The sequence below is a fragment of the Chanodichthys erythropterus genome, chromosome 9, assembly GCF_024489055.1.
Source record: "Chanodichthys erythropterus isolate Z2021 chromosome 9, ASM2448905v1, whole genome shotgun sequence".
Classification (NCBI taxonomy): Eukaryota; Metazoa; Chordata; class Actinopteri; order Cypriniformes; family Xenocyprididae; genus Chanodichthys; species Chanodichthys erythropterus.
The window spans coordinates 21,383,325-21,397,991 of NC_090229.1; the positions used below are offsets into that span (position 1 = coordinate 21,383,325).

General features: G+C 35.6%; 1 protein-coding gene across 1 annotated transcript in view; it reads right to left on the bottom strand.

Moving 5' to 3' along the window:
• The window catches only part of kcnq2a (potassium voltage-gated channel, KQT-like subfamily, member 2a), a 38,130-nt gene that overhangs the window by 4,532 nt on the left and 18,931 nt on the right, over window positions 1-14,667 (bottom strand). Inside the window, exons 5-13 of the mRNA XM_067393864.1 lie at window positions 14,419-14,547; window positions 13,950-14,060; window positions 13,755-13,850; window positions 13,350-13,444; window positions 13,048-13,113; window positions 11,652-11,681; window positions 8,964-9,160; window positions 1,595-1,694; window positions 468-599 (exon numbers count right to left, since the gene is read on the bottom strand). Coding sequence (XP_067249965.1) covers window positions 468-599; window positions 1,595-1,694; window positions 8,964-9,160; window positions 11,652-11,681; window positions 13,048-13,113; window positions 13,350-13,444; window positions 13,755-13,850; window positions 13,950-14,060; window positions 14,419-14,547 — 956 coding nt within the window. The remainder of the gene's footprint in view (window positions 1-467; window positions 600-1,594; window positions 1,695-8,963; window positions 9,161-11,651; window positions 11,682-13,047; window positions 13,114-13,349; window positions 13,445-13,754; window positions 13,851-13,949; window positions 14,061-14,418; window positions 14,548-14,667) is intronic.

Here is a 14,667-nt window from a genome sequence, read left to right on the forward strand (position 1 = left end):
TTCTTCTGTTGAACACAAAATAAGATATTTTAAAGAATGTTGGTATCCAGACAGTTGATGGCACCCATTGACTTCCATAGTAGGAAAAAAAATACTATGGAAGTCAATGGGTGCCGTCAACTACTATCCGTCTGGATACCAACATTCTTTAAAATATCTTATTTTGTGTTCGACAGAAGAAAGAAATGTATACAGGTTTGGAACAAAACAAAGGTTAAGTAAATGATGATAAAATGCTCGTTTTTGGGTGAACTATTCCTAGTATCTCATCCTGCCTTTCTATAGTTTTATCTTTCTGCAATACCAAACAGTGACCACCAGAGGGTGCAGCCATCAATCCAGCTACAGCTCCTGACAAATACTGATTGACTACTGAATCAGGTGGATCCTGTCATTGTTAGAGGGTCACCTTAATGGTGAAAACTTTGTAATGTGGATCTTTTGTTCTGAACAGACTGAAGTCTTGCCTGGACTGAAGGTTTTTGATGCGTGACAGCATGTCCAGATGGCCGGCTGAATACTGCTCAATCACATCCATCACGTCATAAGGCCTAAGGCTCTCCTTAAATCTCCTCTTAGACACCAGGAACCGCATTACACTGGGAAAGACAGATAAATTACTGTAACATGACAATTCAGAGCAATAATTACAGAATTTAATAAACATTTAACTGTCCCACCAGTTAAATTACTGTTTTCAGCTTTACAATAATGATAAATAATTTAAAAAATAACATTTAAATGATTCATTTATAAAGTATTTAATTAGTTAAAAAATAAAAACACATAATTTAGTTTTATTAGTTTTTAAAAATTATTGTAATTATACAGGTGCTGGTCATATAATTAGAATATCATCAAAAAGTTGATTTATTTCACTAATTCCATTCAAAAAGTGAAACTTGTATATTATATCCATTCATTACACACAGACTGATATATTTCAAATGTTTATTTCTTTTAATTTTGATGACTATAACTGACAACTAAGGAAAATCCCAAATTCAGTATCTCAGAAAATTAGAATATTACTTAAGACCAATACAAAGAAAGGATTTTTAGAAATCGTGGCATACTGAAAAGTATGAACATGAAAAGTATGAGCATGTACAGCGCTCAATACTTAGTTGGGGCTCCTTTTGCCTGAATTACTGCAGCAATGCGGTATCAGTCTGTGGCACGGCTCAGGTGTTATGAGAGCCCAGGTTGCTCTGATAGTGGCCTTCAGCTCTTCTGCACTGTTGGGTCTGGCATATCGCATCTTCCTCTTCACAATACCCCATAGATTTTCTATGGGGTTAAGGTCAGGCGAGTTTGCTGGCCAATTAAGAACAGGGATACCATGGTCCTTAAACCAGGTACAGGCAGCTTTGGCACTGTGTGCAGGTGCCAAGTCCTGTTGGAAAATGAAATCTGCATCTCCATAAAGTTGGTCAGCAGCAGGAAGCATGAAGTGCTCTAAAACTTCCTGAAGTGAAATAAATCAACTTTTTGATGATATTCCAATCATATGACCAGCACCTGTACTTAATTTTTGTGAAAGCAAAATTTGACACCCCTAATTTGTTCTATTCTGGTGACGGATGCCCCTTACCAGATCGCTCTGATGGTGACCTTAAGTCCCGGAGACAGATCTGGCACAAACTCGCAGTGGAAACCCCTGTCGTCCCCAAGCTCCTCTGGAAGGCTGGCCTCTACAACACACAAAAGCACAGGCTGCTCCCAATGTAAAGAGTCCTAATGTTAATGAAAAACAGCCATTTGACAAGATGAAAGATTACAGAAAACATCTGCCATGGCAGACATGCTCGATAAAATGCTAAGGTACTTCACATTATACAACAGTTAGTTCCACTCCTTGAATTTAATTGGCCAAGCGGCGTTCCAAGACTGTTATTTAGTCCAACAGCACTTTTCACTGTTAATATCGCTCTGCTTGTCTACATCCCTGCATGGCTCTCCAAACCAGAGTATGTGAGCAGTGTGAAAGCAGAGTTGTGTGCTTTTTCATACAAGTAACTCGAAATAATATCTTTTGTACAGAACTGTTGTATAAAATCAATATCACACTTGCAAATTGTGATGCTGTTCTGAATATCAGCACGACTGTATTTCAGCCTTAGGAATGAAGCTGCAGGTATGCTATGCTGAAATTCAATACAATATTTGCTTATGTGATATTGCTAGAGTAAAACCCATCAGAGATTATCATACAGGTTTGGAACAACATGAAGGTGAGTAAATGATGACAATTTTTATTTTCGTGAGAACTATTGCTTATGTATTTATTTAGTAAGGCACTTAAAGGGTTAGTTCACCCAAAAATGGAAATTCTGTCATTTATCACTCACCCTCATGTCGTTCCAAACCTGTAAGACCTTCGTTCATCTTCGGAACACAAATTAAGATATTTTTGATGAAATCTGAGTTGGCGTTCTGATGTAGAACCTTGAAGCGCTGGACGTAAACAGTGTAGGAGAATGATGCAAGATATTGTTGAATAAATTTGTTATTTTTGTTCTATTTAAGGAGTCAGAGAGCGCTCGAATTTCATCAAAAATATATTAATTTGTGTTCTGAAGATGAACGAAGGTCTTACGGGTGTGGAACAACATGAGGGTGAGTAGTTACTGTCAGATTTTCCATTTTTGGGTGAACTAACCCTTTAAATCATTAGACCAAAGTATTTATTCCACACTTTGGAAAAAAAAGTAAATGCTACTGTATATAACCAGTGAGATTTTTAAAATCATAATTAATTTATTCCACACTTCAGAAGTGCTCAGCAGAAAAAAAAAATGGACAAAATACAGTTCAGCACGGTCAAATTTCTGCACCTGTGAAACTGATAGCCCTCCTGATCTCAGGATCACTTTGTCAGCATTAGTCTTTTTTGACAGAAGCTTCAGACATGCTTTTATGTTTCTATGTGCATTTGGAGCTGAAACAATAGTGTTACTCATGCATGAAGCACTTACCAGAACCTGCTAGTCTGAGCATTTAGCGCGACAGGACATGTGAGAGAAACTTTTGTGCACCTAACAAAATCTAGAAATCTGGCAAATTTTAACCCCCTATGAAAAACATTTTAACATGTAAAGCTTGGACAAAAAAGTATTAGTACTACATGTGTCATCCTTATGCCATATGAATGAGGATGTGACAGCCGAAAAAGCGCATCCTATTCAAATGACATAACCAACTTGTCGAAACTGCATACAACTGATTTCTAGAAACATACTTGTTTCCTTTAATAAGCCGAGAAATTTCTTCATGCAGGTTAGTGCAAGGTACTTGATGGGAAGTGCAAAGTGTTTCATTAACACCTTCATGGAACACATTCTGTCATGGGATGAGCATGAGACAAGTAGTATCATTTGCTTTGCTCTGCTGTTGCACTTCACTGTCATATGGATGACAGATACGGCTAATATAGCTGCTGTAAAAACTATCCAAGCATCAGAGGAGAAATTAATATTTTGCGTGATGCTTCGAGTGAGATGAAACATTCAGCCAAGCGTTCATGACAGAGAGTGTTGGATGATGGGCAGATCTGTGAAGATATGCAGCAGCTCGGTAATTAAGGAGCCATTTTTAAAACATGCATAGTGTTTCTTTAGCAGACTGGTGTTGAGATTTTTTTCTTTGAATAGTGCTAAAGAGATGCAGCCCCAGACAACATAATTTGTCTTACTGATTAAGCCCTCAATCGCTGCCAAAATGTGAAGAGAAAAAGAGATCAAATGTGAAAGATAGAGAGAGAAAGAAAGAAATAGAGAAAGAAAGAGAAATGAGAGAGAGAGAGATGTTCAAAGATGACAATGACTTAAATCATGCAACTGTATAACACATGGTGTTGCTTATATTAGGCTTTTGTTACATTATGATTGGGAAAGATTTGCTTACACCTCACTATAAGGCAATTTCCATGAAAACGGTACAGATGTCTCATGACTTTTCTTAAAGGATTAGTTTTAAATAAAATTTTCCTGATAATTTACTCACCCCCATGTCATCCAAGATGTTCACGTCTTTCTTTCTTCAGTCGAAAAGAATTTAAGGTTTTTGATGAAAACATTCCAGGATTATTCTCCTTATAGTGGACTTCAATGGCCTCCAGACAGTTGAAGGTCAAAATTACAGTTTCAGTGCAGCTTCAAAGAGCTTTAAATGATACCAGACGAGGAATAAGGGTCAATAGCGAAACGATCGGCCATTTAAAAAAATAAAAGCCTTCCCTATCCTACTTACGGAAAAAAACGAAACTGGTGCTGCGTTTGTTCCGCAAGTAGAATAAGGAAAGCGTAGGACATACAGTGTAAGCTTTTTGAAGAATACGGAAAGCGGAAGCATGTGCAAGGTGATAATTTGTGTTTATAAAGCATATACAGTTGTATTTTTTTGCAAAATGACCAATCGTTTCGCTTGATAAGACCCTCATTCCTCATCTGGTATCGTTTAAAGCCCTTTGAAGCTGCATTGAAACTGTCATTTTGACCTTCAACTGTTTGGAGGCCATTTAAGTCCAATATAAGGAGAATAATCCTGGAATGTTTTCATCAAAAACCTTCATTTCTTTTCGACTGAAGAAAGAAAGACATGAACATCTTGGATGACATGGGGGTGAGTAAATTATCGGGAGATTTTATTTGAAAGTGAACTAATCCTTTAAGGAACAGATATCATGTTTTTGTTGTGAGGACTATTAGATATGTTAGAGGAACTATTATGTAACAAAATGACCGTAGTGTTAAAAGTAGCTTGTTTTAAATATATTACCTGTCTGTATGCCTCCCTTAAAAGTCATTTACAATTAAATCATCAAATTTAATGAAATCTGTTGAAGTTTATATTCAATGCATTGTAGTAAAGAACATTATTTTAAAGCTGCAGTCCATAACTTTTTTTGGTTAAAATGATCTAAAATCAATTTTTGAGCAAGTACATAACCAGCCAGTGGTCAAAACTATCTCCTTACCTTAGCCAGATTCACAACAGTAAGATTGTAATAATGTTTTATAATAAAATCGGTACTGGTGGGTTCCTGCGGGAAATTCGAGCATGCAGCCATTCGTCTTCACGTCTGTTTACATGAATCCCAGCTAGTAGGCTATGGCATGTGAGGATGCTGTTTGTAGCGGATCATTTATAGCTTTTTCTCACTCACTGGAATAATTAAACTTATCATTGATGGCGGATTGTAATCCAGAAAGGTCCAAATGACAATCATCAGTGACAACTGGAGATTCATCCATAGTCAAAAGCGAAAGACTTCGGACTGCGGAGTGGTACAACCATAACAATAACAATAATTTGCACGGTTGGACGTGATCTGAGTTAAGCGATCGTTAGATTTAATCACCATTGGCAGCACGATTGTAATGCCTTTTTCCTCAGTTGGTCAGAACAAAAGTGGCAGAAATGTTACTTACTTGTTCAAATTACATTTTCCGGTGAAAATTCTTATGTTGGTCATACTTCCAAGATGTTGAATCTGTGATTCCAAAGTACAGTATCCACACCGGTGCTGTGACTGACAGCAAACATTAGATTCATCTGTGCTGAGGAACATGCTGATGCACAACCCACATAAAGATGATAGTTCCACAAATAACTGCAATTGCAGGTTTCAAACAGAGATGGCGACAAAGAGGCAAAACTTACGGACTGCAGCTTTAAACTATTAATTAATTTTAAATTATTACTAATTTTCAAAGTCACTGCAATAAACCCATAATATTTCTCCCTATTCCCTCCATAACAAAAAAAGTAACATTTCTTAAAAGTAGGAAATCAAAGAAAAAATATTATATAAACCATTTCTACTGCATGGTGGGAAGAATTATTCATGTTTTTCTCAATTTTAGACTTCATGCTCAACCATTAAACCCATGTTCCATAACAACTGATAAAATTAAGTTCATGATAAAGAAATTCCTTTAATTTTTTAGTTTTTCTTTAATTCAATGGAAAATATATGAATAAAACACGTAAATTTTAGCTACATTTGTAACTCTCTTATTGAACCCAGTTGCTCATTCTGGCATACTTATTACTATATATATATATTTTTTTTTAAAGGTGCCCAAGAATGCTTTTTCACAAGATGTAATATAAGCCTAAGGTGTCTCCTGAATGTGTCTGTGAAGTTTTAGCTCAAAATACCCCATAGATTGTTTTTAATAAATTTTTTTAACTGCCTATTTTGGGGCATCATTAACTATACACTGATTTTGGCAGCGCCGCCCCTTTAAATCGCATGCTCCCTGCCACACGAGCTCTCGACTATATTACAGTGCATTTACAAAGTTCACACAGCTAATATAACCCTCAAATGGATCTTTACAAGATTTTCATCACGCATGCTGCATGCATGCTTCGAATTATGTGAGTAAAGTATTTATTTTGATGTTTACGTTTGATTCTGTATGAGTTTGAGGCCAATGCTCCGTGGCTAACGGCTAATGCTACACTGTTGGAGAGATTTATAAAGAATGAAGTTGTGTTTATGAATTATACAGACTGCACGTTTAAAAATGAAAATAGCGACGGCTCTTGTCTCTGTGAATACAGTAATAAACGATGGTAACTTTAACCACATTTAACAGTACATTAGCAACATGCTAACAAAACATTTAGAAAGACAATTTACAAATATCACTAAAAATATCATGTTATCATGAATCATGTCAGTTATTATTGCTCCATCTGCCATTTTCCGCTGTTGTTCTTGCTGGCTTACCTTGTCTGTGCACAGATCCAGACGTTAACACTGCCTTTCCTTGTCTAATGCTCAAACATGGGCTGGCATATATGCAAATATTGGGGTCATACATATTACTGATCCCGACTGTTACGTAACAGTCAGTGTTATGTTGAGATCCGCGTGTTTTCCGGAAGTCTTTTAAACAAATGAGATTTATATAAGAAGGAGGAAGCAATGGGGTTTGAAACTCAATGTATGTCTTTTCCATGTACTGAACTCTTGTTATTTAACTATGCCAATATAAATTCAATTTTTGATTCTAGGGCACCTTTAATGTTTTCTATTTTTATTTTAGCAAGGACTATTTGCACTAAGTGAAAATATATTCTATTATATAATATATTCTATTTACAATAAGTGACAAAAGCATTTCCTTAGCGATATGCTATTTACACTAGCGGAAAATAGTGATAGATTCTATTTACATCATGTAAAAGTCACATTTATTTCTTTGCAATAAAAGTAAATAGTAATTAGATGCTACATATATAAATAATTTTAATATTATTAAACACTCGTTTGCAGTTTATTTCCACTTTTAGAACATTATTTTCATTTTATTGAAAATAAATGCGAGTTCGGCAAAAGGCGGAATCGAACCTGCGTCGATGGCGTTAAAAGCCAGGTTTGCAAGGCTTACTTGCTACTGCTGACATTGGTGGGCAGAGCTAATGTAAATAGCGTTTGCCAACAAGGGATGCTATATGCAGTTAGTGTAAACAGACACTCCATTTTAGTTTAATTTCTACTATTTATTTTTAGTAAAAAACAAAAACACACATATGAGAATTTTAAATTGTATTTAGAAATTTCTCAGTTTGTGAATAAAGAATGAGAACAAGAATATTTAGTTTGACCTATTTTATACCCTATTCATGGAAAGCGCCAAAAATGGTATGATTCTGGAAGTGAAATCTGTTTCTCGTATTGCTGTTGTGACACTGCTACATTATTTATATGAATTCACTCTGCTGTGATACTGTTGTATTATGTTGTCATTTCTGCCAGGTGGCCTTTGCGAGAGCAGTGATGGCTGCATCACGCTTAGAGATTCTGACTGAATACAGTCTACTGCTGAGAGAAACTGCTCTGTCATTTCTGTGCTTTTTGGATCATATTTCTGGATCGTGGCCTAACCTGGAGAACTCTTCATGGCGAAGTCCTCATCTTGCAACTCAATCAGCACTTTATTTTTTCCAGTGGAGAGAAATGAGAGAGAAACTGATGAGTGTGCAGGAAGTGAAATTACATAAAATGGATCCATTTATATATATTTTGAAGTTGAGCACTGCAGAGTCATGCCAAGAGCATAAAACAGATGAATGAGAGAAACACAAAGTTTCACTTTCACTAATTCACTAAAAATTGACTAATCCACTGTGCCACTTTAGAGAGCAGTATTTCAATGCAAAAAAAACTACATCTTATTCACTAACCACCCATAATCCAGTTTAATCGTCATTCTTGCCAGGGTAAACATGTTCCTTCATAAATCAGAAATTGCTCCTGTGAAAAATGTATTTAGCATTAAATCTGATTTGCATAGTTCCTGTAGTGAATCGTATACTTAATACAAATACAGTAGCATGTGCAAATAAACACACTAGCAGCAGAGGCAATTCATTCTTAGTGAATTCCCCCCAAAGCATTTTCATGATATATAAAATATTTTGTGGGGATCAAGTATCTAAATGGCATATAAACCTGAAAAGCCACAAATCAACAAACATCTTCAGACAAGAATACAATGTTCCACTGCAATTCTCTGTGGACTTAAACAATATGTTTTCAAATATTAAGCCACTTTCATGTGTTTTAGCAGTTGGACTGAAACTATGAACCTTACGAAATACAGATCAGTCTTTTTGGTGGGCTGTTTCTTTAAATAGAAACACACACCTGCTGTCTTATGAATTCTAATGAATGGAGTGTCACTGACCCCATCTTTTCTGCTACGACACATTAAGCAATCCGGAGTGGCATCTGTTTTCTGTGCCAGGGAATTAAAAACTATCCTATCCCCACTCTTGATGCTTAAACTTCAGCATCAAAGGAAGCTATGCAAAGTGAGTATTGTAAGTGAGTGCATACAGTATGCGGGTGAATGCAAGAATTCAGAGGCAGCATATATCTTGCAGTGTATAACAGTGAAAATCTCAATATTCCTGTGTGTGTGCACATAATAGCATTCTCTGACCTTCAGAGTTCTGCCGAGAAGCTCCATCTTTCATTCTGAAAGCATGTTTTGCTTTGTTCCGCTCTGTGAAGCTCAAGCTCTTGGTCACTTTGCTTGGACTCTCTTTGACTCCGTCCTCTGCCTTATTGGGGGTCTTGGCTTCCTTTCCCCCGGTGCTCTTAGAGGGATTGCCTTTCTCTTTTAAGCTGAGCTTACGACTGCACAGCAGACACATTGAAGCACAGAAGACAAACAAAAAAAGCAAAGGAAACAGACAAATCATCCTGAGCACACACAGTATCTCTTTTAGTGTGGGACAGAAATAATTCCTGAAACTATCTAGAGCTAGAGAGAATAAACAGTAACTTATATCAATGACAATACACTGCAAAAAAGTAAAGTTTTTTTCATTCTCTATTTTTGTATTTTCCAGTATATATATCTCATTGACATTTTTGTTCTATAAACCTCACTTATTTTTTTTAAAGAGCCCCCTGAGGTGAAAATCAAGTTTTTAATGTTATTTATATATCTATGTGGTGTTTTTAATATATGCTTTAAGACAAACCATGTGCAAATTCATCAGGCAACTGATTCTCCTTAAAACTGGAGTGAACCAAAGATAGCTCAATCTATTTTAAGGCATGAAGAAATTATTTTCATAAGAACAAATGTTTAAATATGTCATTTTGATTATCAAACATGAGTTTTAAGGGATAATATTATTGACTGCAGGGGGACTTTAAAAGATTTTTGCATAAAACAACATAAAACAACACTTTTTGGTGCTAATATATATATATTTATAGATATATTCTCTCAAAACAACTCTTAATTTTAAACATTATATATATAATTGAAATATATAAATACAAAAAACGATATATCATCATTCATGTCACTAAAAATCAGTATAAATCTGATAAAATCAGTATAAATCTGAAATCTGATTCTCTGAGTACACCTCAAAGAAACTATTTTTTTTGCAGTGCAATAAAAGACTTCTTTTGTGATCAAATATAAATCTTTTTTAGTCATCATATAAATGGTAAAACATGTTTCTTGTGTTTTATTTTTATAAACAGATGGCTGATTACTGTTTTTTGATATATCATTTGCTTGTTTGCATATTTCAACTATTTTTGAATTCTTAACAGAACAACACAGTTACATATTTACTGATATGCAAGCTTGCTATAGAAATGATCAGCTGAAGCAACCAAAAAGAAAACACTGAAATGTTTTAATTAACCAGATAAGTGCTTAAATTACAGTTAATTTATAAAATGACTAAAACATGTTAATATTAGATACTTAAGTAATTTCACAACATTGTACATTAAAACACATTTTCCTTAGCAAACACTGAGTGTGTCATTTCTGCATTCTTCTATTTTAATAAAGATCAGACTTACATGGGCAAAGATATGGATAATGGTGCTTCTCAGTCATGCAATGCAATCCACAACTTCTGGATGCAGCAGACCCACATGATGCCACAGTGGATACTTTAAACAACAAAGCAATGAAACACATGCATGTTTTCGGGCATGCTGAAAAATACACAACCGTTATGTTATACAATTTTAAAAAAGCAGCCAAATCAATAAATAAAAAAGAGAGACCCCAAAAAAACTCAAGGCAGCTTGCAGAGGAGGGCGGTCTCGTGGGAATGAGGTAAAAAGCAATGGGAAGTGCTTCCAGGTGTTAAGTGGGGAAGTTGATCTGCAAGCAAAAATCTCTCACAAAGCTAAACAAATGTCTGCTTCCCTGGTTTGAACAAGACAACATTTTTAGATGCTGGAGAGCAGAACATTTCTCATCCCACCTGAGCTGACAGGAGATTAAAATACTTCAACACCGATAAGAATGTGCACTATGATGTATGTCTCAAAAAATGTTGAAATATTTCACTTGAGCTGATGATGGTACACACTGAAGGAATACATTTAGAAATCGGGGGGGGGAAATCAAAATTGGGAAGGAAAGAGACAAATCCAAATGCTGGAGAGAGATCTGGGCGTGCAGATGTTAGTATCTTTGTGCAACGGTACCTATTGCTTCTTGGGCAGCACCCACACAGGGTGTCTTTGTGTGAAATCTCACTACTGCGAATGTGGTTGGAGTGGTTCATGAGAGAGAAAAGATTATACAAGCAGTGGTCAAAATTGGTTTAGGCCATGTTCAAGTGTGGGACCTAAAATGAGATGTATTACCCCCGCCTAAACCCCCCAAAACAGCCAACAGAGTTTGAGCTACTGTTTGTGGTCTTACACTGAATGAAATGAAGGAATATGTTCGTTTGATGAGTCACACGTTGCACTTGATTTTACAGAATTACAAGATCAGGTCTTTTACAGGGTAGAAAAATCACAAAGAAAATCCTCAAGTGTGTTTACTTTAATGAGATGTATTCATTAATATAGTAAATGCGCCAATTGTGCTGTGTCAGTATGATATTGCCTAATTCATCTCCCTGTAAATACCACTTGAAAATTCTGTAGTATAAAGTGCAACCAGGTTGTCTTTGGATAACATTTGTGATTTCAAATGACTTCAAAACACAGCAATATGAGTTGTTTTCTCATTTGAAGGAAGAAGACGGTGCTCTGAAACTATGATTCTAAAGAATAGGTGTTTTGAATGACTTTTTGATTGAGGTGATTTGGGAATAGTCAAGTATATATGGGAAAATCCTTGACAACAAACCTCTGAGTGACTTCATGCTGGGAATCCTTCCTTTAAAAAGAGAGAAGAACATGATGTTTAAAGCAATTAAGACATGAGTTTAAAGGATTAGTTCACTTTCAAAAGAAAATTAGCCCAAGCTTTACTCACCCTCAAACTATACTAGGTGTATATGAGTTTCTTCCTTCTGATGAACACAATCTAAGATATATTAATATCTTGACAAAGCTTTATAATGGCAGTGAGCGATATGAGTATGAGCTGAAGAAAGTGCATCCATGCATAAATGTGTACTCCACATGTCTCCGGGGGGTTAATAAAGTCCTGCTCAAGCGAAGCAATGCATTTGTGTAAAAAAAAAAAAACTTATTTAACAAGTTATAAAGTAAAATATCTAGCTTCCGCTAGAACGCCTTCCATATTCAACTTACAAACTTACAAAAAAATTTAACTGGCATCGCGTCAATTAAGCTTTTTCTGTAAGTTGAATAGGGAAGGAGTAGGACATAGCGTAAGCTTTTTGAACTGCAAGAGTTTTACACTTTCTCCATACATTGAATATGGAAGGCGGTCTGGCGGAAGCTAGATATTTTACTTCGTAACTTATATTTTTTTTACACAAACGCATCGCATCACTTCAGAAGGCCTTTATTAACCCCCCAGAGCCATGTGGAGTACGTTTATGATGGAGGGATGTGAATGGATGAACTTTCTTACTCGTTGGTATCGCTCACTTCCATTATAAAGCTCGGATGTGACAGAATATTTATTTATATATCTCTGATTATGTTCATCAGAAAGAAGAAAGTCATATACACCTAGGATGGCTTGACGGTGAGTAAAGCTTGGGGGAATTTTCATTTGAAAAGGATCTAATCCTTTAAAGCAGGCAACACTATGATCAAATATTTTAAACAAGAATAATATTCACAAATAGGCCAAAAGTCTGAGAGCACTAGTGGAAATTCTTCCATTGATTTTACAAGATTTACAAATTATATAATCAGCAAGCATAACAATTTGAATTAAAATTATCAGTACTTCAGCCACATAAACACTTCTTAAAGCTTCTTGAGCTTCAATAGAAGCAAAAAACATCTGGCCGTCTGCACAAGGAGTCACATGATCACCATATTTACTTGATTAGTGACCTAGAAATAGCGCTGAATCTGAAATATTTCTTCTGCGTTGTATGTCAATAACTTTTCTTTGTTGTAAAAGTTAAAAAGTTTTCATTTATTTCCAGGTAAAAAAAACAAAAAAAAAAAAAAACAAATATATATATATATATATATATATATATATATATATATATATATATATATATATATATATAGTCAGACATTTGACTTGATATCATAATTATTTACATAAATATTTAAATATTAAAAAATGCTCGTTAGATAAATGACCAGACCTGCTGAACCCAGATTTTCCTTTCAAGCTTCTTAAAATGTCCAGTTGATTTACAGGAGGAATGAGTCTTTAAGTAGAAGTAGAACAGAGAATAAACTTTTTAAACAACAGTACATCAAACCACAATAAACTGCTTAAGACAATGTTTTGTTTTGTTTTCATAAAAACAAGTTGGAAAAATATCCTAAGCACAATTAAGTATTAATATACAGTAAATTGAAAAACAGCATACAATACTATTAACAAACAAATAAAAATATATTCAGTTACAATGGTCTACAGAGTGACAAGATGATTGACTACCTGTACATTGGGACTGACACAGTCTGCTCATAAAAGTCCCATGTGGACACTAGGTCTGTCCGTGCAAGGTTTGTGGCGTAAAATCTCCAAGCAGCCTGATGGGGGAAATTCTTCAAATAAACTTTTAAGGTTGCAAATGACTTTTATAGTTATACATTACTGTACACAGTACCCACCAACATTTCTAGCCATCTAAATCAAAAGAAGCATAGATCAACCTGATGAGATTAAAAGTACAAAGATGATTCTAAATTTTTAACATAGCAAAGTTAAACATCAACTAAATATGATATTAGTAGTCACACTGTTATTATTAAGCACATTTAACCATAGTTATACAAGGCCTACAAATGCTGATTTCCTCAAAATGTGTCGTATGAATTACAGTAGAGTTATGGGTCTGACCTGGATAAGACCTGCGGCAGGGTTACGACGCTTCTCAAAATGCTTCTGCCTGTGCTGCTCTTGAACCTTCAGAGCAAAACCTGAGCCCAGGATACCCTGCAACAGAGAAAAGAGTGCAGAAAAGCAACTGTCTGTCAGCCATATATCAAGTCAGTTACTGGAGATGTTCAACATGTCATTTCAGTTTTAACTCACCGCAGGAAGAGCAAAAAAAGCTACACCGATCAAACTGAAGGTGGCAGCAATCAGACGCCCATTCCATGTGACAGGATACTTGTCCCCATAGCCGATAGTTGTAAGAGTGATCTAAAGAATAGAAATGTTTTTTCTTAAAAATGCCAGTTTTACAGCAGAGTCTATGAGTATATGCTAAGAATACAACCTAGTAAGGCTAGGATGGTCATGCAGAGGTTATAGGTTCAATCACAGGTTGGGATCATGTTGTGTCCTTGAGACCAGTTTATAGGGGAATGTCTACAATTAGTCACTTCGGAGAAAAATGATCTACCAAAGGAGCCTAAGAGGATTTATTTTATGGCATTAGTCCATCTGCGAAATGGATCTTTGAACAGCATCTTGTTTCATTGTGTCATATCATTTCTTTTAATCTGATTAGATTGAGTCAGCAGGCCACTGTGGGCTTGGATGAAGCTGTTGCACCTACCAGCCCCCACCAGAGGGCGTCTGCGTAGGTCTCGAACATCTCTGCGTTGTCATCCTTCTCCACTGAGTACACCAAGAAAGATGCCAGGATGAGACAAAGGAATCCAATATACCACGCCGTAATGAGTTCCTACATTTAGGGATTGAAAATGTTACGAAAATTAAGAATCTGATGTAATACACTCCTAACCAAAAATAAAACATGCCAACTTGATTCAATGCCATTAGAGATTACAGACATTTTTCAAAC